Source organism: Astatotilapia calliptera, chromosome 16, assembly GCF_964374335.1.
Source record: "Astatotilapia calliptera chromosome 16, fAstCal68.1, whole genome shotgun sequence".
In the NCBI taxonomy this organism is placed as follows: domain Eukaryota; kingdom Metazoa; phylum Chordata; class Actinopteri; order Cichliformes; family Cichlidae; genus Astatotilapia; species Astatotilapia calliptera.
This window is the reverse complement of record NC_137437.1, coordinates 37,337,128-37,364,338: the sequence shown is the minus strand read 5'-3', so window position 1 is coordinate 37,364,338 and position 27,211 is coordinate 37,337,128. Positions and strand designations below refer to the sequence as shown.

The window sequence follows — 27,211 nt, the reverse complement described above, 5'->3', positions numbered from 1 at the left end:
TGTCCCCAGGACAACAGGCGTGAGTGTCCTCTGTAACTTGTGTGAAAATTTGGGCGTGAACAGAAGCTGTTGTCCAGGTAAGATAGCACCTGGTCACACATGCTGGTGTGTTCAGGTGAGTCTCAGGCAGGGGCGTAGTTTCCAGGGAGGTTAGGGGGATTATGACCCCCCCAATAATCAGACCCAACCAATATAACCCCCCCCCCAATAAAATTATGAATTATTTTGCATAAATAGGCTGTTGATTTTCTTTACTCATTTCAGGAATTCCCAGCAAAATAGTTGCATGTTTAATCATCTGGGAATTTACCCAGATTTATTTATTTATTTAGACAGAGATCTTGACCTCCCAAATGTTCAGCACAAAGTTACCCCGATGGCTCAAGTTTATTCACATAATAATTAAACTTGGATTAAATTACTGTAAATCCCCGCCTGCTGCTAACTATACTAATGCAGTATTACTGCGGTAGTAGCAGTACTGCTGATACTTTACTGCGTACTAAAACCACAGGCTGGTGTCTCTGAGTGTGTAATACTCTTTAAACTGCAGTTTTTAACCTCTGACTTTAAAAATTTAGCCCTGCGACAGACTAAAGACTGGCGACCTGTCCAGGGTGTACCCCGCCTCTCGCCCCTTGACAGCTGGGATAGGCTCCAGCACCCCCGTGACCCTGAAAAGGATAAGCGGAAGTGAATGGATGGACTTTAATTTACATTTAACTATTTTTTCCACTCAGAAGAAAAGGCGGGAAGAGCTGCTCGGCTAAACCGACGTGATGACGTCAGACCGTGCGTATTCTGCTATGATCCGGGAGATGCTGTCAGAGGTGAGTGTCCCGCTGTCGGTGAACTGGCCGTTCGTATGAGGGTCCTCGGTGGAAGCACACCGGCGGGTGCTCCGGTCCTCCTGCCGGCTGCCAGTGGCGGGGAGTGTGGGGGAGGAGCGGACTTTGCACCGGGGAAGGAGAGCTACCTGATTGCGGCTAGCTGTTAGCCGCTATCAGCTAACTGAGTCCTGGTGATACGCTTTTAGAGCTAACGATGCTAACGGTGCTAACGGAGCTGGACGGAGAAGCCTAGAAACAGTGCTACTCCAGGACGTAGACAGAGCCCTGACTCGGTGCGTGGGAGAGTGTTTGGGTCATTGCACTCACCACCAACAAACACCGTACCTGCGCTCAGACGCACACTGAGGTACAGGCGATGGATACCTGTGCAGGTGTTTGCTCTGAGAAACCAGTCTGTGGATGAATCAGCTGATGGGTGCACTAGTGACAGGTGACAGGTGAAGGCTCTGGGGTGTCTCAGGTGTGTTTTCATTTTCAGTAAGAAACATGTACCTGCTGGCGTTACTCAGGTACAGCTCCTCCACCTGTGAGGTCCAGGTGTTCTTATTTCCACCCCATCAGTGTCCAGCATCATGTTCAGGTCATCCCATCTCAGATCACAGTGGGTTTTTACTTCCCAGCTCCACAGTAAACTTCCTATCAAAGCGAGTTTTTACTCCCCACTGTTGTCAAGTGCCTGCTCACAGGGGCCTGACAGCATTATTGTGGGGTCTGTACCTCACAGTAGAAAGCACTGTGAGGCAACTGATGTTGGGATTTAGTGCAACATAAATACATCAGAGTTGAATAAAAAACGTTGAACGGCAAAACAAGCAGTGACAGACTGGGAATGGTTTACGGATGAATTTCACAATACTGCAAAATAACCACATAGAATAATATTTGATTCTAAACATCCAAACATTAAACAGGAACACTGAGACAGATCAGAGAACTGGAGTGAGCCGTTACATTCATTCCACTCATTCATTAGTTTCGGTGAATTTCCACAGTGGGTTTGATGTTTCACTCTGGTTTTTATTGGTTTCACTGCTGGTTTTGGTGTTTTTAATGATTATTGTAAGGAGGGCATGTGTCAGAGGCAGATTTATGAAAAGACTTAAAGACGCCCACAGTGTCGCTAAACGCGACCATCACCTCTCTGTAGTTTTAGTTTAGTGTTGGTGAGAGTGAGGCAGGCTCCGTGGAGATCCTCTGTACATCAGTTAGTGCAGAGTCACTGTGGGCTGAGCAGGAAAACCCCACAGTGACATTTACAGTGCAGATGGGGGCGGGTGCAGTGCTACTGGGACTGTCATCACATTATTGTCCTCCAACAGGCCTCAGCATGGCACACGCAAAGTATAAAGACACGAGGGGTGGCTCAAGACTTTGGCACAGTACTGTCCATGCTGAGGGTTTAATAATGAGAGGAAAAAAACAAACGTGATTGGTTCATGTCTCAGTCCGATATGACCCCAGGGGTCCTGACCTTTGCTATCAGACGCGATCCGAGTTGCTCTGCAGGGCCGAGGAGGAGCACGCTCAGGCGTGCAGCAGGTGGTGAGGTCGGAGCTCAGCACAGGTCACCTCTGTGGGTTTGGACTGCTGGCTGAGGGTGGAGGCGGAGGGGCAGGTTTAGAGCAAAAGTGATGCTTCGCCTCTGTCTTCATGGTCGTGGAGATTATCGACTCATCAGGGAGCTGCTGGAGAAGAAGCTCCACAGATTAGCCAGTGAGTGTGCGGTTTCGCAGTCAGACACGCCCCTCGCCGTGATGCCAGTGCTCGTCTTGAAACCTCGTAGCAGGGCTCCTGAAAGCTTTGGGCGATGGGCATCTGTGGTTGTAGATGGAGCTCTGTCCGTCATGGCAGGGTGGAGGCTGGCCTGCCTGATCCTGACCGGTCCGGCCGCTGCATGCTGAGGCTGTCGGGGCTCCGCCCACACCGTGGTTCTGCGGCATGCTGTTTCCATCAGGCTGCGGGGGGATTCCCTACGGGGAACGCCGCTCGCATTAACCCTTTGTTTCAAGTGAGTCGGCAGCTTCCAGGCGCAGTGGGAGGAAAGGTGTTTAGGTGAGATGAGTGTGAGCTGGAATCCCCCGCTGGCTCCACGGTGGAACCATCCAGCTCACGTCTACTGACACGCTTCCTGCCTCGCCGTCCGGCGCTCTGGCCTCATCTACGTGCCCCTCAAACCCGGCTTCATCGAGCACTGATCGGTAATCAGTCTGATCGACCGGTCCCGGTGTGAGGATGTGAATTTCCTCTCTGATCTTTATTAAATCTCACCACTGCACCACAGACCTGATTCTACTTCCTGTTTTCATTAATAGCAGTCTGTGTGTGTGTGTGTCAGCCTTGGGGTTGAAATGTCTCTAAGAACATTCATTTATTTTCACATCACTGATGGAATCATTTATTTACTGATTGAAAATCAGGTAATGTGATCAGACACAAACATGAAAACAGTCCAATTTCTTTGAACCTGCTTTTACTGTGAAAGGTGACGAGAGGTCGAGTAAAGTAAACGAGGGTCCCTGACAGTTTCGAGGTTCGTGCACACATAACTGAAAAGTAGAAATAAACTTTATTTAAAACAATTGAAACAACACCATCGCTTCATTCATGATTCAGTCATTTTTTATTGTCTGTTTGTGCAGATTCATTTGATCAAAAACAAACTTAAATAATCTGGTGTAGGGCTGGGCCATATCATACCGTTCACGGTAATACCGGTGTAATTTTGGGCAACGATAGAAAAATGAAATATCGCGATAGAATATGGGTAAAACGCGCATGCGCAGTGCCTTTGTTTTCGTACGCACACGTCGGAAAAAGCATGGCGGTGAAAGCAAATCGTTGAATGAAACAGATGAAGCAGAACTGGTTTGTAAAAATGCTGCAGCTTCACTGGTGTGGAGCTGGTTTAGCTTTCGTCTGTCAGACACACAACAAAGCACTATTTTTGGTAGCGCACGCTAGCGGGCCGTCGTTATTATGGTGTTTTTTGGAAAGGATGGCACACTTAAAATCAATCCTTTGATTTTTCTGAAAGTCGACAGAGCCCCTTATAATCCCGTGTGCCTTATGTATGAACTCTGGTTGTGTTTACTGACCTCGAAACTATTTTATGTGCACGGCGCTCGAAAATCTGTCAAATGTTTCAGTACGACTTTGCTGAGCTACGAAGCCGCACCGCTTGATGGATTGTCGGAGCATTACGGCTATCGTAGGCGGAGCCTCGCGGAGTGATACGTACTGTGCTTCAACATAATATTACCGTATTGTGTGTGTATAACCCCTTTAAGTTTTGTGGATATTATACATGGTTATGCTGAGGATGTGTCGGCCAGTTTCCACTGGAAATGCCTTTTGGTTAAACTGTCAGCGAGGAATTTGCACTGTTACATTTTTATATAACTTTAATTCACATTCGCTGCTTGTTTAAGTGAAAATACATTGATGTTTTGGTTTTTTTTTTGCACTAATAAAGTTGTGGAGTTGTAAAGTATTTTGTCTCGTGTCAGTTATATCGTTATCGCAAATTTTCAAATGTATATCGTGATAAATATTTTTGGTCATATCGCCCTGCTCTAATCTGGTGTTTCCAACCTCTGGCTCAGGGCCTGGTGAGGGCCCAGAACTCAGTGTGAGAGGTCAGCACAGCAAGACAAAAGCAACATCTTTGTTTTTGTAAATAACATTGTTATTAATGATGATCAGGAATCTGAAGGTTTGTGGGGAGGGGGTGGTCAAACATGTGGTCCCAGGGCCTGAAGAGGTCGGTGCTCCTGATCAGCAGCTCGGAGACAATGACAGGAAGCTGTGGAAAGTTCAGAGAAGAGGTTTAAGCTCGTGTGACGTAAACATGGAAACACTGATGACATCAGGCTGATTGTTGTCTGATTTCTGAATGAACAGATGTTTGACAGGAAGCGGCGCTTCGGGTAGAGCGCTTTCGGTTTCTGGGTTCCTGCTGTGTGTGTGGGCCCGGCTGCTCTGAAGGTCGCGGGGTCCTCCGACTGTATTAGACAGGAAGTTGCTTTCAGAATAACGGCCGGCATTATGCTCAGATTTGTCTGCATTAAATCGGCTCATTGGTGGCGCTGATTGCCGCGCCATGCCCGGTGATATGGACTGATTGAGCGTGTGCGGGCGCGCTGAGTGCTTTGTGGGCAGCTAAATGGAGGCGGACTGGAAATCATGGGCAGGGGATTCAGCGGAAGCCGCTGCTGCGTAAACTCCATAATGGATCCATCAGCACGCATTGTGCTGAGGGATGAGCTGCGAGCGCACACAACACAACGACAGCAACAACAATGCAGCGGCAGCTAATCGCCCCGCAGCGCCCCGCCATCTCCTCCATATCTGCTCCGGCGCAGCAGCCCGTGTGATCGGTTCAGCTCGCGTGTCAGCAGATTGGTGCAAAACTTCTGCTCCGTCCAAGTGATGAGCAGGAAAACTCCATCAGCTCCACCAGCCTGCATGCACGCTCACAAAGCCATCGCACTCCTGTATCGCTGTGATCAATATGATCGATGGACCATCAATGGGCCTGACGCACCGACCTCACACTGCAGTGCTGCGTCACAACACGCATGGCAGTAATGATCACAGTGATAATAAACATCAGTGTTATTGATCATAATGATCATGTTGGTATGAGTCATTCATGGTTTGTAAACAGTGATACACACTGTGTGTGTGTGTGTGTGTGTGTGTGTGTGTGTTGTGTGTGTGTGTGTGTGTGTGTGTGTGTGTGTGTGTGTGTGTGTGTGTGTGTGTGTGTGTGTGTGTTGCTTTGTGTGTGTGTGTGTGTGTGTTGCTTTGTGTGTGTGTGTGTGTGTGTGTGTTGCTGTGTGTGTGTGAGATTGGAGTCCCGGGTGACGTCACACACCTGAGCATCATCACACACAAACGCTGACAAGCAGCTTTCAGTCACAACAGAGATACACTCTAACAACTGTCCAGCTGCTTTAATACACCTGAGCAACAGGTAATCAGGGTCTTGGGGGCAGAGTAGGGCTGCACGGTTAATCGTTAGAAAATTGCGATCTCGATTCATACTTATGTGCGATCTCATTTCCAAATGACAACGATTTAAAAAAAAAAAGAAAAGGAAAAAAAAGACGACAATTGTACCGCATTTTGATCCGGGACGTAATCTGCATGAAAACAAGCGCTCACTCTTCCTGCTCAATAAATGACAAGGGCGGAGCCTTATACCACGTGATACAGAAGCTGTGCCGTGTGATGCTAAAATTAGCAGGAAAAAACAACGGAGAGCATGTCAGGGATGACGAGAAAGTGACAGGAGAAAATCCGTCCCGGTCAACCACCCAAACATCAATAACGGGAACCTTATACAGCGCTTCCCTATACCCGTCGACCTCCCGCAGGCACAAAGACATTACGGAGGCTATCACTTATCACCTGACCAAAGATATGGCTCCATCAACACTGTGCAAAACGAGGGATTTAGGAAAATGATCAACACCCTAGACAAACGCTACACAGTGCCGTCCCGCAACTATTTTTCTATTGTTGCACTACCTGCTCTGTACACGCAGCGTCGAGCAACGGTGGAGACGGAATTTCAAGCAGTACAACATTTTGCAGCAACGACAAAACGTGAGACATTTGTTGTTTTTATGTTCAGTTTCAACTGTTACGAAGTTGATGTGCAGTTAATAAGTGCAATAAATATTTATACTGGAAAAGAAAATCGTGAGAGAATCGTGATCTCAATTCTAAGCAAAAAATCGTGATTCTCATTTTATGCAAAATCGTGCAGCCCTAGGGCAGAGCCTATTCCAGCTCCACTGTGTAAGCTTTTCCACTTTCCCCTCTGACAGTTCAAACCCTCCTGATTTCCTGCTGTGACAGCCCGGTGCACATGTGTCCTTATATGGAGCGTGTGGGGGTGGCTGCACACAGACGCTGAGTGTGCACCTGTCGCACCTGACCGAACCTGATTCACTGACGCTCAGGTGTTTCATGACTCTGAAGAGTGTATGAAGAGTATATGACTCCATCTGTGAGTAACAGCTCTCATCTGCCCTTACAGGAGACCCCGCCTCCCGCACAGGAGACCCCGCCTCCCCGCATCCTGCTGGTGGAGGCGTTTTATGGCGGCTCGCACAAACAGCTTATGGACCTGTTGAAGGAAAACATCGCGGGCTGCTCCGTCTTCACGCTACCTGCCAAAAAATGGCACTGGAGGGCAAGAACAGCGGCGCTCTACTTCAGCCAGACCATCCCCGCCTGCCCGTCATACAGGTGAGACCCAGACAGGTAACACAATCCACACTTTAACCCTCACTGTGGGGTGGCTGTGGTTTAAACCTGCATGTAACTAATAAACTGTCCCCACCTGAACTCCTCACCTCGTTAACTCTGAGCACAACTGTCCATTAACCACTGACATCACCAAACGAGAGTCAACACACAGACAACACAGACATTTAGAGGGAGGTCTCAGAGGCCTCGCTGCTGCATGAGCAAAGACTTACCTGGTGACGGCCATGAGGATGAGCCTGAGGATCAGAGAAGAAGCTGCACTGCATCAGCTGTGGATGCGGAGGAGGGAGGCTCGGGGAACTCCATCAGTACATGTAATGACTCAGATTAGGAATTAATCAGCGGCTGTGGTCCCTGCAGGGTAAAAACAGGTAAAACTAGAAAGTGCATTTTCTGAAGAAACTGCAGTGTGAATGCTGAAATCTCAATATATGCACTGAAATTAATTAATTGCTGAATTTCAAGTTAAAAATTTTGAATGAGATGAAAAATATAGAAATTTTCACCTGAAAACCAAAGTTCAGAACTTTTGAAAGCTGATGTTCACACAGCAGAAGTTGGAAAATAGCTGAAAATGTTTAAATGTGAATTAGAAAAACTTAAGTAATGGGAAAAGAAAATTTTAGAGTCAGAAAACATCTGAATGAATATTATGATATGAAGTTCATATTCTTTAACCCTTTAAGACCTACCATAGAACCAAGTCCGCCAGAGCTTATAGTATATTTTTACATGCTGTGGAGCCATTTTTTTGGAGCATTTCAAGTTGCTATACATCAATACAACCATTATAGCCCAAATTTTAATAATATGTCTGCATTAAGTGCATAGTAATTACATAAATTGCAAAAAAGTGCAATAAACTACAAAAAAATAACATATATTTCTAGTTAGAGAAATTTAAGAGGCTTATCCCTCAAAACTGTAAATACAAAAAAGTTGCACAAACTAGTTTCCCACCAAAGGAAATTTATTTTGAGTGTCTTCATAGTTTTATTTTGAGATACACCAATTTTCATATACTGCAGGAAAAACGAAAAAATATATTACAGTGCAAATTTGCAAAATAACAGCATATGCATCAAAATAAAAATATTTCCAGCAGTGCAATATGAGTCCTCAGCATCCCAGAAACGACACAGAAAGTCATACAGTCAAACATAACTTTTAAAAACACAAGTATAGGCTCATAAGGCCATGATGGTAAAAAACTACATTTCCGCAAAATGACGTCACTTCCGGTTTCGGGCAGGTCATGCGGTCATGTGATAGTTCACGCTGATGGACGTAGGAAGTGTTACGAACAGCTGATCGGATCGGCAAAGCGTGTTTCTGGAATATTATGTTTTTGTTGCTGCAAGCGCTTTTTATGCAGTTTTTGCAAAGCTATATGTGGAAGGAAACTGTGACCTAGAACAAGCTGATGGCATAAGATGTAAGTACAACTCCTCTGGTTTCATATGCAAAAAAAATTATTGCGCTAGCTTACGTGGTTGCAGTGCTACCGGGATTTAAAAATAGTTACGCAAAATGGAGCGTGTCCGCTCCGACCGGCTTTAAAGGGTTAAATCACAGAATGACTAAAATGTGATCCCTCCACTTGGATCCACACAGTATAAAAAGTTTACATCTCTGAGCTTTGAAAGACATGCTATTGGAAAGAGAACAATGATCGCGACGTTGAGGGTAAAATGATGGCTGTAGAGCAAACACTGTGGACACAGCAGCAGTTGAAAGAGACGTGTTTAAGATGAATCTTGGCAGAGTGAGAGAGAGCTCGTTAAGCAGGTGTGAGCCTGGTTGCTATAGTGACTGCACCCAATGGCTCCATACACACGCACACAGACATGCGCCTCACTTCTGCTGCTTAAAATAAACAGAAAAGTCAGCCCGCAACAAATCGTTCCCAAATCAAAAGTACACGTCGTATTGACAAAATTCTTTCACCGTGAGCACCAGCAATGTCTAGTCTACTGAATTCTCAGTTTTCATGCCTGTGGAGTTTATTATATGGGCGTGACGACAGTGTAAAGACAGCCTGTACTTCTGATTTTCAAACGAACCTTCTGAGCCATTTTAACATTAGTCTATGGAAGAGTTGGAGGGAGGAGGCTATGCATTGGTGACATTTATGACAGAACCATAACACCTATTACAATAATAAACACATTGGATGAAAGAGGACAGCGATGGCTACATTTTGAGGGTAAAATCATACCTGTAGAGCAAACGCTGTGGACACAGCAGCAGTTTAAAGAGAAGATTTCAAGATTAATTTTTTCGCTCCTCTCACTCTAGCAGTTGAGCTGTCTCACTCTAGCACCAACATTCCGTCCCATACACACCCATTATAAACTCTGAAACGGGTGAAAAAAAAGCATGAAACTTTGTGTTGCTCTGAGGAGATTTGCCAAAATTCTGTAACTCCCACAACAATGATAGTGACATTTTCTGAAAGCCAACAAAAATACCTACGTTTTGATGTATAATTTGTGGGGGTTGAGGGAAAATTGAGCAAGTAGCAAGTTGTTCGGACATGAAGAGAAGATTGAAAAAGGACAAATGGCCCACTCAAAGCCAACTGCATAGCAACCATAACAACGCATGTATTTTCTGAAAAATCACAAAGATGAAACTCAAAACTTAAAGAGGGATAAGATGAAAACGGTAACAGACATGAAAAAGCTGAATCATACATGAATAGCCCAATAATTTGTGAACATTTTAAAGTGTGAATGGCGTTTCTACGTGAAAGTATGAGGAAGTAAAGTTTAAAAAACGAGCAAGTTTTAGCAGAATTGCGGAAATTTCCCATTCATTTTGATGGGACAAAAAATTGCACAAAAAGCTTAATATTTTAAGTATAATAGCTATAACTACCAAAAGTCATAGCACCCATCTCCAGAAATAGCAGAATAGTTTAAAGTTTGAACGGTGAAAATAGCACAAAAATTGTGAGAGTAGTTAACGTACAGAAGCAACTAGAACTAGAAAAATTTGCATTTCCTGTGAAAATGCTGTGTGGATGCCTTAACGCTGAAGATGTCTGCTGAAAAAAGCTGAAAAAGTTGAAATTTGAAAAAAACGTTGCCCTGAGCAGGATTCGAACCTGGCCCTTCTGGTCTCAAGGCGGCTACTCATCTCACTGAGCCAAACTCATTCTCACAAAGAAGAGTTGGAGAGACTGACAATTCTGCTGAAATGAGCAGAAGTGGCTGAGAATTGTGCTGATAAGAGGTGAAAAGGCTAAAAACTTTGCAGAAAAGGGGTGAATCAGCCGAATTTCTGCTCAAGAGTTTTTTTCTGAAAACAGCTGAGATTTGTGCTGATAAGAGGTGAAAAAGCTGAAAATTTTGCTGAAAAGAGTTGAATGAGAAGAATTTCTGCAGAAAAGATGGAAAGAAGCAGAACATTGCGCTGAAAAGAGGTGAATGAGCAGAATTTCTGCTGAAAAGAGTTAAAAAAGTTTAACTGTGAACTGAAAGAAATGTTGCCATAAGCGGGATTTCAACCCGGGCCTCCCAGTCTGAGAACGGATGCTCATCTCACTGAGCAAAAAAAAAAACAGGTCAACCCGGCAAGGAAAATCAGTGAGGCCACTGATAATATGGCAGAAATGGGCAAAAAATATTGCAAAAAAAATTCCATATCTCAAAAAGAATAGAAGTTATGAGCACCAAAATTCATAGCCCGCATTAGCAGAAATAGCAGAATCGCCATTCAAAATAAAGATTTGAAGAACAATACTGTGAATGCTTTTCAAGCATTCACACTAACTTCACCGAGGCTGGAAATGTAAGCTGCGTCAGAAAGAGCAGAGGACCGCAGACGGAACCCTGAGGAACCCTGCCTCGTGGAACCTCTTTAATGAGCATGCTCAGATTAAGTGTCATGTGATTTGTTCTGATAAAGTCCATGTGACCAACATCAGCAACTTTGTCCTTGTGCTGGTAGCAGCGAGCTACACATCCGCTCAGCAGGCCGTTCCAACAAACCAACCAGTATGCTTTGCAGTCTCACAAGGGCTAGTTTGAGCGTTTGTTTCTAACACCTTTAGCATCCTGTGGAGCTCGGGCTGGTCGGGCGCTCAGCTCAACATTTAGGGGATGTCATCAGTGACTGCAGCAGCAAACAGAGCTTCGAGTTCCAATCCAACTTTATTTATAAAGCACTGTAAAACAGCCAGCACAGGACATAAGAACAGCAGATACAACGAAACAGCAAAAGAATAAGCTCTACATTAAAAAAAACAACATCCTGTCAACTGAAAGCCATCTTCTCTCAGGGTGAAGACATTTAAAAACAGAGGCCCGTCTAATCTGTGGAGGCAGATGGTTCCACAGCGTTTCATACAGACGTGTCTACAGATGTCATCACATCCCAAACTCTCTGTCTGACGTGTCCACAGCGATTCACCGTAAGCAGGCAGGGATCACAGCGACCTGAAACCGCCACTCTGACAAGCTGCTGATTCATATCTGATCACATCAGAGAGTGCAGATCAATACCACCGTTCTTACAGGGACAACGCTCTGACTCATCCTCGGAGCAAAGAGTCACCATCTCACCACGCTGACCTTTGACCTCCTACTCCTTCAAAACACTGAGGTGTGACGAGCCACCGGCCTCTGATCTCTCTGTGTGGGTTAGACGCTGTCACCAACTGTATGAGGACATGTCTGTGTGTGTGTGTGTCCCCCCCCTCCCAGAGCATGAAAGAAGCAGGGACTTTTATTTTGAAAACCCACTCTGACATTACTCAGCAAAGCCACGAACCATCACTCAAGCATCCATGTGAGCCCTGAACGCTTACTGGCCCTCTCCATCAGTGCAGCCCAGGAGAAGGAGCTCCTCCTCCGGCCTTACACTATCACCTGCTCGAAGCAGGAAGCAGGCGTCGGCTCTGCAGTTCACTGAGGAATTCTCAGTGTTCTGAGATGATCAGCTGAGCTGCTGACACGCTGTCTGCACCTCCTTCATTGTCTCCTCTCTCTGCAGGCTCCTCTTCAGCAGCTCCGTCCTCAGCCTGTGTGAGCTGGCGGCTCTCAGACCGGATCTGGCCCGGCTCAAGAAGGTTCTGTACTTCCACGAGAACCAGCTACTTTATCCGGTCCGCCGACACCAGGACAGGGACTTCCAGTACGGCTACAACCAGGTGCTCTCATGGTGAGTGTGTTTGTACGGGTGGGGGAGTCCATGTCGTGCTGCGTTTGTAGAGCCTAACCAGAAGGTACTGCTGGGTCCAGGGTGTGGGCTATGACACCATTAGGCTGTGAGGGCGATGCACGCAGACAGCAGCAGAAACCATGTGCTCCGGTAACTACCGTCATTGGAGCGAGTCAGCTGGTCTGGAGCTGGCGGTGTGCCACAGAAAGCTGCCGATCAGCTTCCTGTCAGCTGTCTGAGTAATGGCTACTCTGATGTTCGTACTGCCAGCATCCAGCCCGTAAACTGATTATTGATTATTAGCTGATTGATGCGCTGTGCTCTAGTTTGCCTTGGTAAGGCAGTGTGTGATTGGTTAATGAGCTGCTGGGATGCGATTGGTTAATTGCGGGGGCTGTAGTGTTCATTAATCAGCGGCGGGACAGTAACGAGCGGCAGAAAACTGATTGTTGTTGATCTGCGGGCAGCTCGTCAATAAGCCGAGCCGCTCCGTCTCCTCTAACGTGGTTACAGTGCCATCAAATAACACAGCTGGGATCGTTAGCAGATGTCTGATTGGCCCGTGCCCAGCGGTGTCCTCACGCCTCCCCGCAAAGCCTCAGTCCAAACTAATGTATCTGATCTGGATCACTGCATGGAGGCGTGTCTTCATGTTCACCTGAAGCTTAAACGTGACCTATGTAAACCTGCAGACAGTGGGTCCTTACACTCCTGCCCAGGTTTTCCTCAGAGTTAGTCTGAACTTCAGGACGTAAACACAGGTGTACCTGTTCCAGGACGAAGCTCTGACCTCAGGTCAAAGTTCACGTTACACAGGTGTGTATAGGTCAAAAGCTCCAGGTGCAGACACGGCTACACACTATAAGTGAATAATTTATATGTGAGGGCAGCCAATCAGAGTTTAGTTGTCTTAAAGTGGGAGGAGCTACAGCAGCTTGTTTCAGACAGGTGACCTGAATCTCAGGTAAACTGCAGAGCGTGGCCTTCAGTGATGGAGCTTCATGTCCTCTGTCTCGTGTGTGTGTGTGTGTGTGTGTGTGTGTGTGTGTGTGTGTGTGTGTGTGTGTGTGTGTGTGTGTGTGTGTGTGTGTGCGCGCGACACCAGCCTGGTGGCAGATGTCGTGGTCTTCAACTCCCGCTTCAACATGGACTCCTTCCTGTCATCCATCCCCTCCTTCATGAACAAGATCCCAGACCATCGCCCCAAAGACTTGGACTGCCTCATCAGGCCCAAGTGTGTGGTCCTGAACTTCCCGCTCCAGTTTCCTGATGTCAGCAGGTCAGTACACGGCAAACCTGCAGTCCCCTAACTCCGGATTGTTCTGTAAATAGTTTGAATAACTTTGCTGTTTACAAATCGTGTGCATAGGTTACTAAAATGTATAATTTCTATTTACATTTCAAGTTATGCAAATGATTCGTTAAACATGTTTGTGTTTGTTACAGTATCCTTTTTCTACTCAGATTTGATGTTTTTGCCTGATTTGTAGATGAGCTGTGTTGATACAGTCAGTAAATTCAGACCTGAGCTTGTGCTGAAAAGACTGACAACAAACAAGGCGAGGAAACCGTTTTTAAAGGTGAAATTTAGAGGTCAGAAACAGCCAATTATACTCCAAAGAGTTAAAGTAATGCAGTACATTACTTAGTTACTCCAGGATACAGATGTTTGATATACTACTGGTTACTTTACTTCCATGATCTGAAACACTGTCACTAATCACCCTGTCGTGATGAGGACGTCTGCTCTGCAGTGTCTCATGTGTCTCATGCTCCGCCCTCACACTGTGAGGAAGTGATGACACGGCCGCCATCCTCCACGTCCTCCTCCGCCATGCTCAACACAGGAAACAGGAGTGTTAACGCTTAGACTGAGGAGGAAGCAGAGAGCTCCATGAAATCTTCATTTCACTGTAATGACCTATAACATTTAAACTCTGCTTACTCTGCTTTCATAAAATAAACAGATGACAATCATCATGTTCTCGGTCAACTCGCTCCGAGAATGTGTGAGAGCGAAGAAACAGTACAGCTGCCTCTGAGCACACCTGAGCACAGCTCCCCTCTGAGACCAATCACAGCGCTGCTTTAGCTCATTAGCTGGCAGGTGTTCCTCGTTCTTTCCTATGGCACAAGAAGGATGCCGCTGCTTGTTGGAGCGCGTGCAGTGTGGTGTTTGTGGTCTCCATCCATCAGGCGGCTCTGACAGGTGGACTCGTGTAATTGGATAGTGATTGACTTGCGGCGGTGCACAGACGGAGCATCCATCACGTCGAGGAGGATCAATGAGCGCATCACGTGAGCAGCAGGTGTCCTCCTGCCCGCAGTGTTTGGTCTTCTAAGCTTTGTCTGCTTTCATAGTGGCTGTCACCTCCTGTAGGTCAAACTCACTGAGTGGAGAACGACAACAGACCAACGAAGGTCTCTGACGCGTCCTCCTCTTCCTCCTGCAGCCTCGGCCTCTGCCTGCACCCACTGAAGCTGTCCAAAAAGTCGATACTCTGATATTAATCAATACTAAAGTCATATAGAATTAAGACATCACGATTAGGGCTGGGCCATATCATACCGTTCACGGTAATACCAGTGTAATTTTGGGCCACGATAGGAAAATGAAATATGGCGATAGAATATGGGTAAAATCCGCATGCGCTGTGCCTTTGTTTACATACGCACATGGCGGCAACGCAGAACGAGAAGAGCAAAAGCAAATCGTTGAATGAAACGGATGAAGCAGAACTGGTTTGTAAAAATGCTGCAGCTTCAGTGGTGTGGAACTGGTTTAGCTTTCGTCCGTCAGATACACAACAAAGCACTATTTTTGGTAGCGCATGCTAGCAGGCCGTCGTTATTACCGTGTTTGGAAAATACGGCGCACTTAAAACCAATCCTTTGATTTTTCTGAAAGTCGACAGAGCCCCTTATAATCCCGTGTGCCTTATGTATGAACCCTGGTTGTGTTTACTGACCTGGAAACGATTTTATGTGCACGGCGCTCGAAAATCTGTCAAATGTTTCAGTACGACTTTGCTAAGCTACGAAGCCGCACCGCGTGATGGATTGTCGGAGCATTACGGCTATCGTAGGCGGAGCCTCGCGGAGTGATACGTACTGTGCTTCAACATAATGTTACCGTATTGTGTGTGTATGACCTCTTTTTAAGGTTTGTGGATATTATACATGGTTATGCTGAGGATGTGTCGGCCAGTTTCCACTGGAAATGCCTTTTGGTTAAACTGTCAGCGAGGAATTTGCACTGTTACATTTTTATTAGAGATGGCACGATACCACTTTTTTATGTCCGATACCGATATCATAAATTTGGATATCTGCCGATACCGATATGAATCCGATATAGTGTTTTTTAATCAACAAAACTGTTTTTTAAAAATTTTGCTGCATTTTGTATAAGTTCATACTCAAGTTTAAAACAACAACTACACTAAAGCTATTCTGTTATACCTGTATACAAAAAAAATATTTTATAGTTCAGCAATACTGATCAATCTAATAAACTTAGACCTACCATCCTCCCTATTCTGGTATTTTAAAGAGTACTTAGCGTAAATATTAAGCAACCTAACTAATAGGGTTCCAACTCCCAGCAACAACAAAAATAAATAAATAAAAAATAGGGAGCCACCCCCCACCTCATGATGCTTAATCGACGTAATCAACCTTAATTTGATGCAGTGTGAAAAAAAATGCACAGAAATCAATTATTTTTCAAGAAATATTAAATAGATTCAACATCTTTCTTCAACAAAATTGCAGACTGCACAGATGGTACCTTCTCAAAGGAAAAAGTACTATAGCTTACTAGGGTATATATATATTAGACTTAATAGTTACTATATACAGTAATTGACTTCTGTTCATTTTACATCAAATTAAAACTTTGGGTGTCAGATAATTATTTATTAAAAGCTAGACATTTTAAATGAGAATAAGAAAGAAAAGTATGTCTTTGTGCCCCCTTTTCCCTGTTAATGCCCTATCGGCCCCCCCTGGCTAAACTTTGCTAGATCCGCCCCTGCACAGTTACGTCAGCTACGTAGAAAAAGATCCTCGAGTAGAAAGTAATATTAAATAAATTCTAACAACAGCTGATCAAGCTTAAACGTGCTGCTGTTGTTCAGCCGCTGGTTTCCTCTTTCTGGTGCAAAGTGGGCCAAAAGCAAACTAGAGACATGGACTCGTGACAGAAAAGCCGATCAGCTGATCGTTAAGCAGTTTCATGATTGAAGTAGCAGCAAGAAGAGGCAGTCGCTCCATATATCGCTTGTTAAGCTTAACGCAGGAATGCTTTACAAACATTCAGAGATGGACTTACACACTTGCTTTACTTCTCTCGGGATAACTTTGTTGGAGATGAAATGCCGGGTTGCTAGCGAAGCTCCACATGCTATCCAGACCACCGACAGGTCCCGCATGCCACAGCCGCTCTATCACGTGATGCATACTGCTCCGACGTGCTAACGTTCTGAGGTGAGTTACGGCGTGTTGCAAGTTTTGTGAGGTGCTTTCATGATATTTAATGGATCGATTACATTTTTTATTTTTCTCCGATATCCGATCCAGTAATTTAGGTCAGTATCGGACCGATACCGATACGTAATATTGGATCGGTCCATCTCTAATTTTTATATAACTTTAATGCACATAAGAAACAGCTGCTTGTTTAAGTGCAAATACATTGATGAGTTTTTTGCACTAATAAAGTTGTGGAGTTGTAAAGTATTTTGTCTCGTGTCAATTATATCGTCAGTTATGTCGTTATCGCAGATTTTCAAATGTATATCGTGATAAATATTTTTGGTCATATCGCCCTGCTCTAATCACAATATTGTCACTGATTTCAGTTTGGACGCAGTCAGAAATATTATAATTCTCATCATTTATCAGCACATATCCATATTTTATATCTATGTATAAATCAAAGCTGACACTGTGAGACTTCAGAGGTGTGAGCATCACAGCAGAGGCCTTTGTGTCAAAGTATTAGTCCTTTATTTATCCAGGTTAAAAATCTCATTTTCAAGAGAGACCTGGCATCATGGCAACAAAGTAACTGAGGATAAAACAGAAAAACATGAAGGACATGTTCCTGGTCTGACTTTTTTATAGCAGATAACCTTAAAATACAACCATGAATCGACATGTAAACATTACCTGATGCTGCTGAAGTGCAGCAGATATAAGTCACAGAGGTTTGATTAGACACAGCTGAGAATTTGTAATCTGAGAAAAAGTTTCTTCAGTTTGAACAGCAGAAATGAGGCTTTATTGTTGGAGGCCGACAGCAGTGAACACAACAGCAGACTGGTGCGTAATGAGCAATGAAGAAAACAGAGATTTGTGATGGGAAATTGTTCTCTGAGTGCACTGAGAGAGAGAGCTGTGCAGGAAGTGTGATTTATCGTGGTGGAAGGAAAAACAGCAAAGTCAGGGAATTCATGACGATGTTTATCAAATGTGAAGCGTAGTGTGGATCTTCTTTTGCTGCTGGTTCAGTGGATTTTGTTTGGAGAGTCGCGACACCTGTTGCATCAGAATCTGTGAGCTGTCGGCTTTCAGCCCCGACGGCGTGTCTGTGCGAGAAAGCCGACAGCTCACAGATTCTGATGCGTCGGGTCCGCGCTTTGTGTTTACGTCTTTGTGCCGAATCCGTGTATCTGCTCTCATTTGCTGTTTTAGCTGTTTGGTTGTTGTTGAAATAGTTTTGTGAGCTTCAAACTGAGATTCTGGACTTGCTGATAAAATTCATTTATATTCAAAAATTGAGGATTTAATGAATCAATAATTTTTATTTATTTTTTTCCAAGCTAAAATTGATTTTAATCGGAAAATCTATTTTTTTTAAACCCACTCCTATTACAGAGATCCAAACACTGCGATACATCGGGGATCACTGACAGCAGCTGTTGTGTTCATGATGATCACGCAGTAAAAGGACCACAGTCTCTGAGTCTTTGAGCTCAGGTGTAGAAAACCTGCACGCAGCCATGCACTGTGACAGAGCAGAATCTGAGGATCAGCTGTCAGTGTGACTGCAGAGTCGGTGCGTTTGCCGCTCTGGGCTGGGATGAAGTCGGTGTGTGTTTGGCGCTCTGGGCTGAGGTGAAGTCGGTGTGTGTTTGGCGCTGTGATTATTGGTAATAAAGTAAATGCGCCACAGTGATTTTTGACCTTCATTCCTTCGTGTTTAATCAGACTCAGAGGTGAGGTCATCGTCCTGATCACTGCACATTTATCAATAACATAATTACACCCCCCCCCCCCCCCGCTCATGTTTTTATTGTCTCCAGTCAAACATCTAATTTATAAAATGGATTATTGAATCAAGTTTTCCCAGAAGCCTTAGAGGCAGAAACTCCACTGAGAGGCCGTCCAGCTCTGTGGGGAGGAGGAAACAACCTCCAGACACCCCCCTCCCCCTCTCCCTCCCGCCCCTCCCCCGTGTTCCCACGTAAGCTTTCCTGGAGCCTCTGCAGGATCTCAGAACAGTAACAGAGCAAGCAGCATGCTCAGAGGAAGTGATGTCACCTTTGACAGTCCCCACTATGGGTCACTGTTTTCTAAATCTTAGGGGAGGGGCTTCCAGCTCTAAATGTGTCTGATTGGTTGATGACTCACAGCGGCTGCGGCTCATCAGGGGAGAAGACCGTTGTTGATGTGACAGCAGGACCCGTTAGCTCCTGATGCTAACGGGTCTGAAGTTTCTATCTCTGTGGTGGACATGTACCTGCTCTGAGTGCGCTGCAGTCTCCACTCATTTCCTGTTTTTCTTTCTTTTTCAGGTTCTTGCCTAAACACAAACTCCTGCAGCGGCCTACTGAGCAGTCTCGTGTTGATGATATCATGTTGCAGGGCGAGCAGCAGAGCAGAGCTCACGATGAAGATACGCCACGGTACAAATCCATCCCTGGTAAAACTCAAAGACTCAAAGAGTTTTGTCTCACATCAGTTTGTGACCCGACAGGTGTGAGCAGCCTGCGGAGGGGGGCGTGGCCAGCCAGGTGAATCCTTTGCACATCGTGTGGCCTCACAGGTGGTGAGTTCAGTCTGAAGCCTTTACTTTGAAAACTCTTTTGAAAACTCTTTTAAACCAAGGCAGCAAAACAAAATAAAACACATTTCAGAATAAAAGATTTTACTATTTTTACTTTGAAAATGAAACCAGAATGAGACTTTTATATCAGCTGTAAAATAATCTCATGGAACATCAGACCTGAGCTAAACTGCCACAATAAACCTAAGAAAACAAACCTCGAATAAAGCTGTCATTTTAATTCAATGCACTTTTATTTCTACAGCGCCAAATGAAAACAACTGTCGCCTCAAGGTGCTTTATATTGTAAAGTCATTGTGATCATATGACCCCCTATGAGCAAGTACTTTGGAGACAGTGGAAAGGAAAAACTCCCTTTTAACAGGAAGAAACCTCTGGCAATGGCAGGGATAGCTCAGTAGGTAAAGTGGTTGCCCCATGATCGGAAGGTCGGGGGTTTCGACTCCACTGAACGGCTACCCTGAGGTACCCCTGAGCAAGGTACCGTCCCTACACACTGCTCCCCGGGCACGGCACTGGTGGCTGCCCACTGCTTCACTGGCTGAATGGGTTAAATGCAGAGGAGTAATTTCCCTATGGGGACTAACACATACACATTATTACATATTATTATTATTATTATTATTATCCAGCAGAACCAGGCTCAGGGATGGGCGGGGCCATCTGCTGTGATTGGTTGGGGTGAGAGAAGGAAGACAGGATAAAGACATGCTGTGGAAGAGAGACGGAGGTTAATAGCAGGTATGATTCAATGCAGAGAGGTCTGTTAACACATAGTGAGTGACGAAGAAACACCCAGTGCATCATGGGAATCCCCCGGCAGCCTACATCTATTGCAGCATAACTAAGGGAGGATTCAGGGTCACCTGGTCCAGCCCTAACTATATGCTCTAGTAGAGCTGGGCGATATGAGATTTTTTCATATCACGATATGTTTTTTTCATTTCAGGCGATAACGATATCTATCACGATATAAGCCAAATAACTATATTTGTAAGATTTGCTCACAAGTAAAATGTGAAATAATCAGCAGCTTGTTTTTAAATATTTATTTCCCATAATAAGTTCAACAGGGTAGATGTACTTAAGGAACATGAGACTTTTTCAGATAAATAAAGGCAAATATTGCAAACTACACAAAAGGCAGCCACTAAAGCGTTTAAGTTTCAAAATAGAACAAACGAAACACACTACTAAATTGTCAATTCCACTTAGAAATAAAGTATTAATTCTAAAAATAAATCTTAGTTTGTTTTACAGAAGAACAGACAAAACTGACTAACTTTTGTCAATATCAAATAAACTGAGAACTAAAAGGAAATTCTCAATCTCTCCTTGTTGTATAGCTGAGCTTTTCAAACAGTTGTAACAGTTACTTTAGTCTGACAAAAGCCGAATGACGAATTAGCGCTTCCAGTCAGAGACTGAGGCTACGTCCACACGTACACGGGTATTTTTGAAAACGGAGATTTTCCGTTTTCGTTTTAAAAAATAATCCCGTCCACACATAAAGGGAGAAATGAAAGAAAACGCTGCTATGAACATGCCAAAGCAGCAGGTGGCGCTAGATTCCTAACCGTGCAGAAATGTTGGCCAATCAGAAGTCTAGAAGCCTCGGTGGGAAAAAGTAAACAAAGCTGGGGCATAGAAGCAGAACCGAGTCGTATGTGTGGAGGGACAGTAACTTTGTGTATATGTAAGCATTTAAACACTGCAGAGAGTAGAATTAACAGTATTGTAGAAATTCATTTCACCGAAACAATAACGTGGCGCACAGTGTGACGCATGCACCAGTTTATTGTATTTCCAGACTTGCTTTCGGCACAATTTACAGTGCACGCTACTCTGTTTTTTGTCAGACTTGAAATAGCCGAAATACCTTCACACTACGGAACTTCTATGGCTCTTCCGTTCGACAATCTCTCCGGCATTGGAACCATCATCTGTTTTCTCTTCGGTCACGCTCGGTTGATTTTTCTAGTCGGCACACTCATTTCCTCCATTATGCGCTGGCTCCATTACCCGCTGGCTGCTTCCCAAACAAACACAGTGCGGCTTGGCACTTGTGCTGTACGTAACAAGTCACGCGACGTGACGCTGCGGCTGTGATTGGTTCGGCTCTGCGCTACTTTATTTGGATTGGCTGACCTTTTTTTTTTTTTTTTTTTTTTTTTTTTTTAAAGAGGACAAGAGCGGCGAGGTCTATCGCGATAGCTTAATTTCTCTATCGAGTAAAAGTTATATCGCGATACATATCGTTATCGTTCTATCGCCCAGCTCTATGCTCTAGCAAAAAGGAAAGTTTGAAGCCTAATCTTGAAAGTAGAGATAGTGTCTGTCTCCTGAATCCAAACTGGAAGCTGGTTCCACAGAAGAGGGGCCTGAAAACTGAAGGCTCTGCCTCCCATTCTACTTTTAAATACTCTAGGAACAACAAGTAGGCCTGCAGAGCGAGAGCGAAGTGCTCTAATAGGGTGATATGGTACTACAAGGTCATTAAGATAAGATGGGGCCTGATTATTTAAGACCTTGTATGTGAGGAGCAGGATTTTGAATTCTGGATTTAACAGGAAGCCAATGAAGGGAAGCCAAAACAGGAGAAATCTGCTCTCTCTTTCTAGTCCCTGTCATTTATTTTATTTTATTATGAAAAGTTCTGTTATATTGAAAGGAAAGCTTTTATTTTGAAAGTAAAAAACAGGTAATTTCACAGAATCTTCAGCTTTTATTTTGAAGCTTTGAGACAGTTTCCTGCTGTTTGTCAGGTTGATTGAGTGAAATGTTAATGAAGACGTATAAAGTTTCACAGCGTGAGGCTGCAAGTTCACTTTCATTAAAACACAAATCCTCTATCATCATGAAGTAATCAGACTACAGTTACAGCAGGTGGAGGCTTGTAAACATGACGTGTTGCAGTGTGAGGCTGATGGTGAGCGTCGGCGTGTGCACCTCACCTTGCGTTGTATCGGTGACAAAGCGGCGTGCTGTAAGCTGCTGTGGTGGCACAAACACAGATGGATTACGGCTGCGGCGACAAGGATTTCCTGTTAATCTCTGATTGAAGCTGCAGCTCATCAGGCTTTAATCTGAGCCTGGCCCCGATCCTCAGATTACAGCCTCTTACTGCTGAGGGGGGGGCTTCCAGGTGAACACGGTGCTGGAGCTCGATGAATATTAATGAGCTCTTGGCCCTTCACTGAGCATGCACACAAAAAACTGAAAACAGACTGTCAGCAAATGGGGCTTTTATTTTGAAATTATGCTTTAAATCAGCCTGCTAAATTCCTGTAACTAAATGGTAAATGGTGATTTTATTTATATTTTATTATCTGATAAAATAATTGACTTCACTATTGTAACGTTCTCTAACTAAGGCCTTTTATTTTGAAAAACAAATCACCCTGCTTTCTATAACTGACTCTTACTGTGAAAGTCTTGACAGTATGAACTATCTAACTGAGCTTTTACTTTGTAAATCTGTCAGCAGTATTGAGTCTGTATAGATTTTATTGTGAAATTTGAAGATTGCTGTGATTGATGGATCAGTTTCATGTGACAGGTGGCATGTTTCTGGTAGCTTATAGATGTATGACATCATCAGTGTGAGACCTGATTGGTGACTGGAGCATTATTGGTAGGTGATCAGGATGATTGCGATCAGTTTTCGGGCTGATGGCGGACGCTGCAGCTTCCTGTGTGGATGAATTTGAGGGTTCTGGTGGCTGTGAGGTTGATCCTGTTAATTACGCTCTCAGACCGAGAAGGCGGGGATGGTAACTCTCGGTCCTCCCCGTCACGGCGATGCTCGGGGAGGAGGATTGGAGGCTCGCTGAAGGAGTGAAAGGTTTGCGGGAAATGAGGGAATTATCTGCGGCCGGCCGGAACGAGCTGCGAATGGAAGGAATAATCTGCTTGCTTGTCATCTGAGGAGATCATTGTTGCCGCTGCGGCTGCTGTTTGACCTTCACTGTGTAAGCAGAGGATCAGGTGGAGACGACCACCAACACCTGACGCCACACAGAAAGTCACCTACATGCAGGAAACAGGAAGCAAACAGCAGCTGGGCGTGTTCTTCTGTTGGCTTGTCCCAAGCACTGCTGACCTCTGACATCACAGCCACCTGACCACCTTCAGACTTCACATACATGTATTAAAGTGTGTGTGTGTGTGTGTGTGTGTGTGTGTGTGTGTGTGTGTGTGTGTGTGTGTGCGTGCGTGCGTGCGTGCAGGGAGCATGATAAAAACCCTGAGCTGTTCTTCAGCACTCTGCTCAGACTGAAGGAGCGAGGACTCGACTTCCACCTGTCCGTGCTCGGAGAGACCTTCACCGACGTGCCCGGTACACACACAAATACACGCACACACACACGCGGGAAGGAAAAACTCCCTTTTAACCTCCAGCAGAACCAAGCTCGAGGAGTCCAGCAGCTCCTCCTCTCACTGGTTCTCAGGCGGCAGTTGAACCATCTTCTAAGGGTCAAAGGTCACTGCTGCCCCTGTGTTTCTAACGGATTGTATCATCAGCTGATGATGTGATTGTGTGTGTGTGTGATATTAAAGTTTTAGAGCAGCCTTTAAATCAGCTTCATGAGCACTGAATTTAATCCCATTAGGACGACTCTAATCGACTCTGATTGGCTAAGAGGGTCACAGTATTGATTGTGACACGCGCACACACACACACACACACACAATATCTGCAAGTTATTTCATTCTGTTTATAACCTTCTCCTCCTTCCTCTCCTCCTACTGCAGAGATCTTCTCCTCCTCCAGACTCCTCCTGGACTCCCACATCTTGAACTGGGGTTTCCTCCCCTCTAAGGAGGACTACCTGAGGGTTCTGTGTGAGGCTGATGTTGTTGTCTCCACTGCCAATCACGAGTTCTTCGGCGTCGCCATGTGAGTCACCTGTTTTACCTGCGCCAGGGTTGATCTCATGCGCCTTTATACAGATTTACTCTCTGGTGTTCTGCAGCAGGAAGTTCCTATAGACAGAATAAAACCATAGTTTAATTATAATGTGAGTGTGACCAAACAGCGGGATTTTAAAGTAAAAGTCTTAGTTTTAAAATACAGAAATTAATTTCACGTGACACCCCCCCCACAGATTTCTGTTCTTCCACACAGTGTAAAAGCTGAGGCTTTTATTTTGTTGACATTTGCAGACACTTTTATGATGAAGCTCTTATTTTGGTGAACTGTGTCCTAATACTGTTGTTTTGACCAGCTGTATGATGAAGCTTTTATTTTGGCAGGCCGTGTCCTGGTGCTGTTATTTTGATGGGCTGTAGGCTGTATGAAGAAACTTTTATTTTGGTGAGCTGCGTCCTGTTATTTTGGTGGGCTGTATGAAGAAGCTTATAGTTTGGCGGGCTGTGTCCTTCTGTCATTTTGATGGACTGCATGATCAAGCTTTTATTTTGGTGGGCCGCATCCTTCTGTTATTTTGACGGGCTGTACATCAGCGGTCTCCAACCTTTTTTGCGCCACGGACCGGTTTATGCCCGACAATATTTTCATGGATCGGCCTTTAAGGTGTTGCGGATAAATACATCAAAATAAAACTAGTACCGGTACCAAAAAAAAGAAAAGTATTCATAACACACGTGAAAAGACCCAGGAAATCGAGTTAACGATAAAAACGATAACAAAATAACGCTGAAAACCGATAAAAACCCTGAAAACTATACATTTCACACCTGAGCCTCAACTCTCGCAGCCCGGTGTCAAACGACTCACGGACCGGTACCGGTCCGAGGCCCGGGGGTTGGGGACCGCTGCTGTACATTGTATGAAGGAAGCTTTTATTTTGGCGGACCATGTCCTGCTGCTGTTATTTAGTGGTCATGTCTGAGTTTGTGTCCTTTAATAATTCAGCGTGAGCTGCTGCTGTTCGGGGTGCGTTTGATTCCTCTGCAGGCGTCGCAGCGGTCGGTGCAGTCCTGATCTGAGAGTCTCTGCATCCCTCCCAGGCCTCAGAGTCTTCACTCAGGTGTCACATCAAGGACTCTTTGAAAGCGTCCAGAGTCCAGCAGAGTCCTGCAGGTGTGACTTCAGTCAGCCCGAATCAGCCAATCAGACAGTTCGGAGCATCCGTGTGATGTTCACCTGATTCATGTCAGCTCTATTGATCCCAGATGAGAGAAACGAGCACACACGAGGACTCTGCAGCACCGAGGAATCCAGCTAATGTTCAGACTGTTCACAGCAGTAATGATCGGGTCATTAGCGATCACATTATTGATCAATCGCGTCAGAGCAGCTGAACTCTCAGGCAGCAGCTCGCCTCTGCACTGATTGTTAATGATCAGGTTATTGATCAGTGAGTCACATCAAGGCAGTCACATGACCACATGGTCAAAAGTTCCTCTGCTAAAGAATCCTGCACCAATTACAGCAGAGAAGAAGAAGAGCGCCGTCCGAGGGGGCGATAGTGCACGCTAGTGTTAGCATGCTAACAGGCAGAGTGCTACTTAATCACTCAGACCTGCTGACTGAACAGGAAACTCAACAAAATAAATGCCTGCATGTAGATAGAAGGGGGGAAAGTACAAGTTTATTTTAACAAAATAAAAGCCTCTGTAAGGTGATAACTGAGGGGAAGTCAGTTCTGTTTATTCCTGGTTTCTCATTGGTCAGGACTCTCAGGTAATGGTAGCTGGTACAGGTGTGCAGAATGCTCTGCTCTCTCATTGGCTCTCAGGTGAGTCACGTGTTGAATGTGTTGCAGGTTGGAGGCGGTGCATTGCGGCTGCTTCCCTCTGTGTCCGAAGGCGCTCGTTTACCCCGAGATATTTCCAGGTGAGCACACCTGTGTCTCTGCAGCTTCTTCTTCTGCTGTCCTTAAAGGAGCACACCTAAACTACTACTTGTTCTCTAATGCAGCACAGTACCTGTACTCCACACCTGAGCAGCTCTGTAAGCGGCTGCAGGGACTCTGCAGGAAGCCCGACGTTGCCCGTAGACATATCGTCAAGGTAACGGCATTTAACCGATTAACTGTGTCGTGTGGTGACGACCTCCTCCGTCAGCATGTGGTTCTGATTCTGCAGGTGGACACCTCGGCCTACTCCTGGGCCGCCCTGAAGCCGCGTTTCCAGGATTTGTTGTCAGCCCCGTGTCCCTGAACACACCGCTGCCGCCATCGCGTCTGACCTGCGGCGCCACTGAGCTCGGCATGAGAGCCAACTCTGAGCCCACGAGTCTGGACTCGTTCTGGTCTCCTCAGACTGGGTTCTTGGAGGAGTTCTGTGCTGGACCCACAAAGAGGCCAATTCTTCCTCCACAGGACTGATCAGACTGGACCAGGTCCTGGTCTTGATCCTGGTTTAACTCTGGGTCCTAGTCCTGATCCTGGACCTGGTCCAGGATTCTGAAGTTTGTTTGTGGTTCTGCTGAAGATGCTGTAAAACTTTTCTGATATGTTTGAAATGGACTCGTTTGTTATTGATAAACATGACATAAAATCAGAATTAACACGATCACACGTTGTGTTGTTATTCAGGTATGGAAGCCCATTTATGCCAAAACACTGAGACAAATAAGAAAAACAAACGTTTATTTTTTTGAAGTCATTTCTGAACCGTCACGCAGCCTCTAGCAGAACCGCCGTTATTGATCCGATTGATCGGTGGCAGAGACGCTTCACTTTTAAATTCAGTAAAACCAAAAACCAGCCGCCGTACGTGAGTGAGGCGCTGTGCTCATGTGACACATGCTGTTTGAGAGCCGCAGAGGCCACTGCTTCCTGATTGGATGACACCATCATCACTGCCAAACATTGTCTTGTAAAAACTGTTCTGGTCATGTGATCAACACCCAAACCTGGCCCAGGTGTTGGTC

General features: G+C 45.1%; 1 protein-coding gene across 2 annotated transcripts; it reads left to right on the top strand.

The window, feature by feature from the left end:
• The first annotated feature begins 674 nt into the window (after positions 1–674).
• Positions 675–26,850, top strand: gtdc1 (glycosyltransferase-like domain containing 1). Of its 2 annotated transcripts, XR_013902307.1 has the most exons (12): positions 675–830; positions 6,898–7,109; positions 12,129–12,296; positions 13,402–13,575; positions 19,097–19,207; positions 19,279–19,350; positions 23,598–23,707; positions 24,124–24,268; positions 24,625–24,685; positions 26,100–26,170; positions 26,255–26,346; positions 26,422–26,850. XR_013902307.1 is itself a non-coding variant. In XM_026143882.2 (11 exons), the coding sequence occupies exons 1-11, from the start codon at positions 780–782 to the stop codon at positions 26,494–26,496; spliced, it is 1,281 nt and encodes a 426-aa protein (XP_025999667.2). In that variant the 5' UTR covers positions 676–779; the 3' UTR covers positions 26,497–26,850. The 2 variants fall into 2 exon arrangements, 1 of the variants encoding a protein (XP_025999667.2); XM_026143882.2 differs by lacking the exon at positions 24,625–24,685 and having other exon boundaries at positions 676–830.
• The last annotated feature ends 361 nt before the right edge of the window (positions 26,851–27,211 follow it).

What these genes read in the sequence shown, in the direction of transcription:
- gtdc1 (XM_026143882.2), top strand. Translation starts at nt 780, where the DNA reads ATGACGTCAGACCGTGCGTATTCTGCTATGATCCGGGAGATGCTGTCA. An exon ending in CAGTTTCCTGATGTCAGCAG is followed by an intron (nt 13,576 to 19,096) that starts GTCAGTACACGG and finishes TTTCTTTTTCAG; the next exon opens with GTTCTTGCCTAAACACAAAC. An exon ending in GACCTTCACCGACGTGCCCG is followed by an intron (nt 23,708 to 24,123) that starts GTACACACACAA and finishes CTCCTACTGCAG; the next exon opens with AGATCTTCTCCTCCTCCAGA.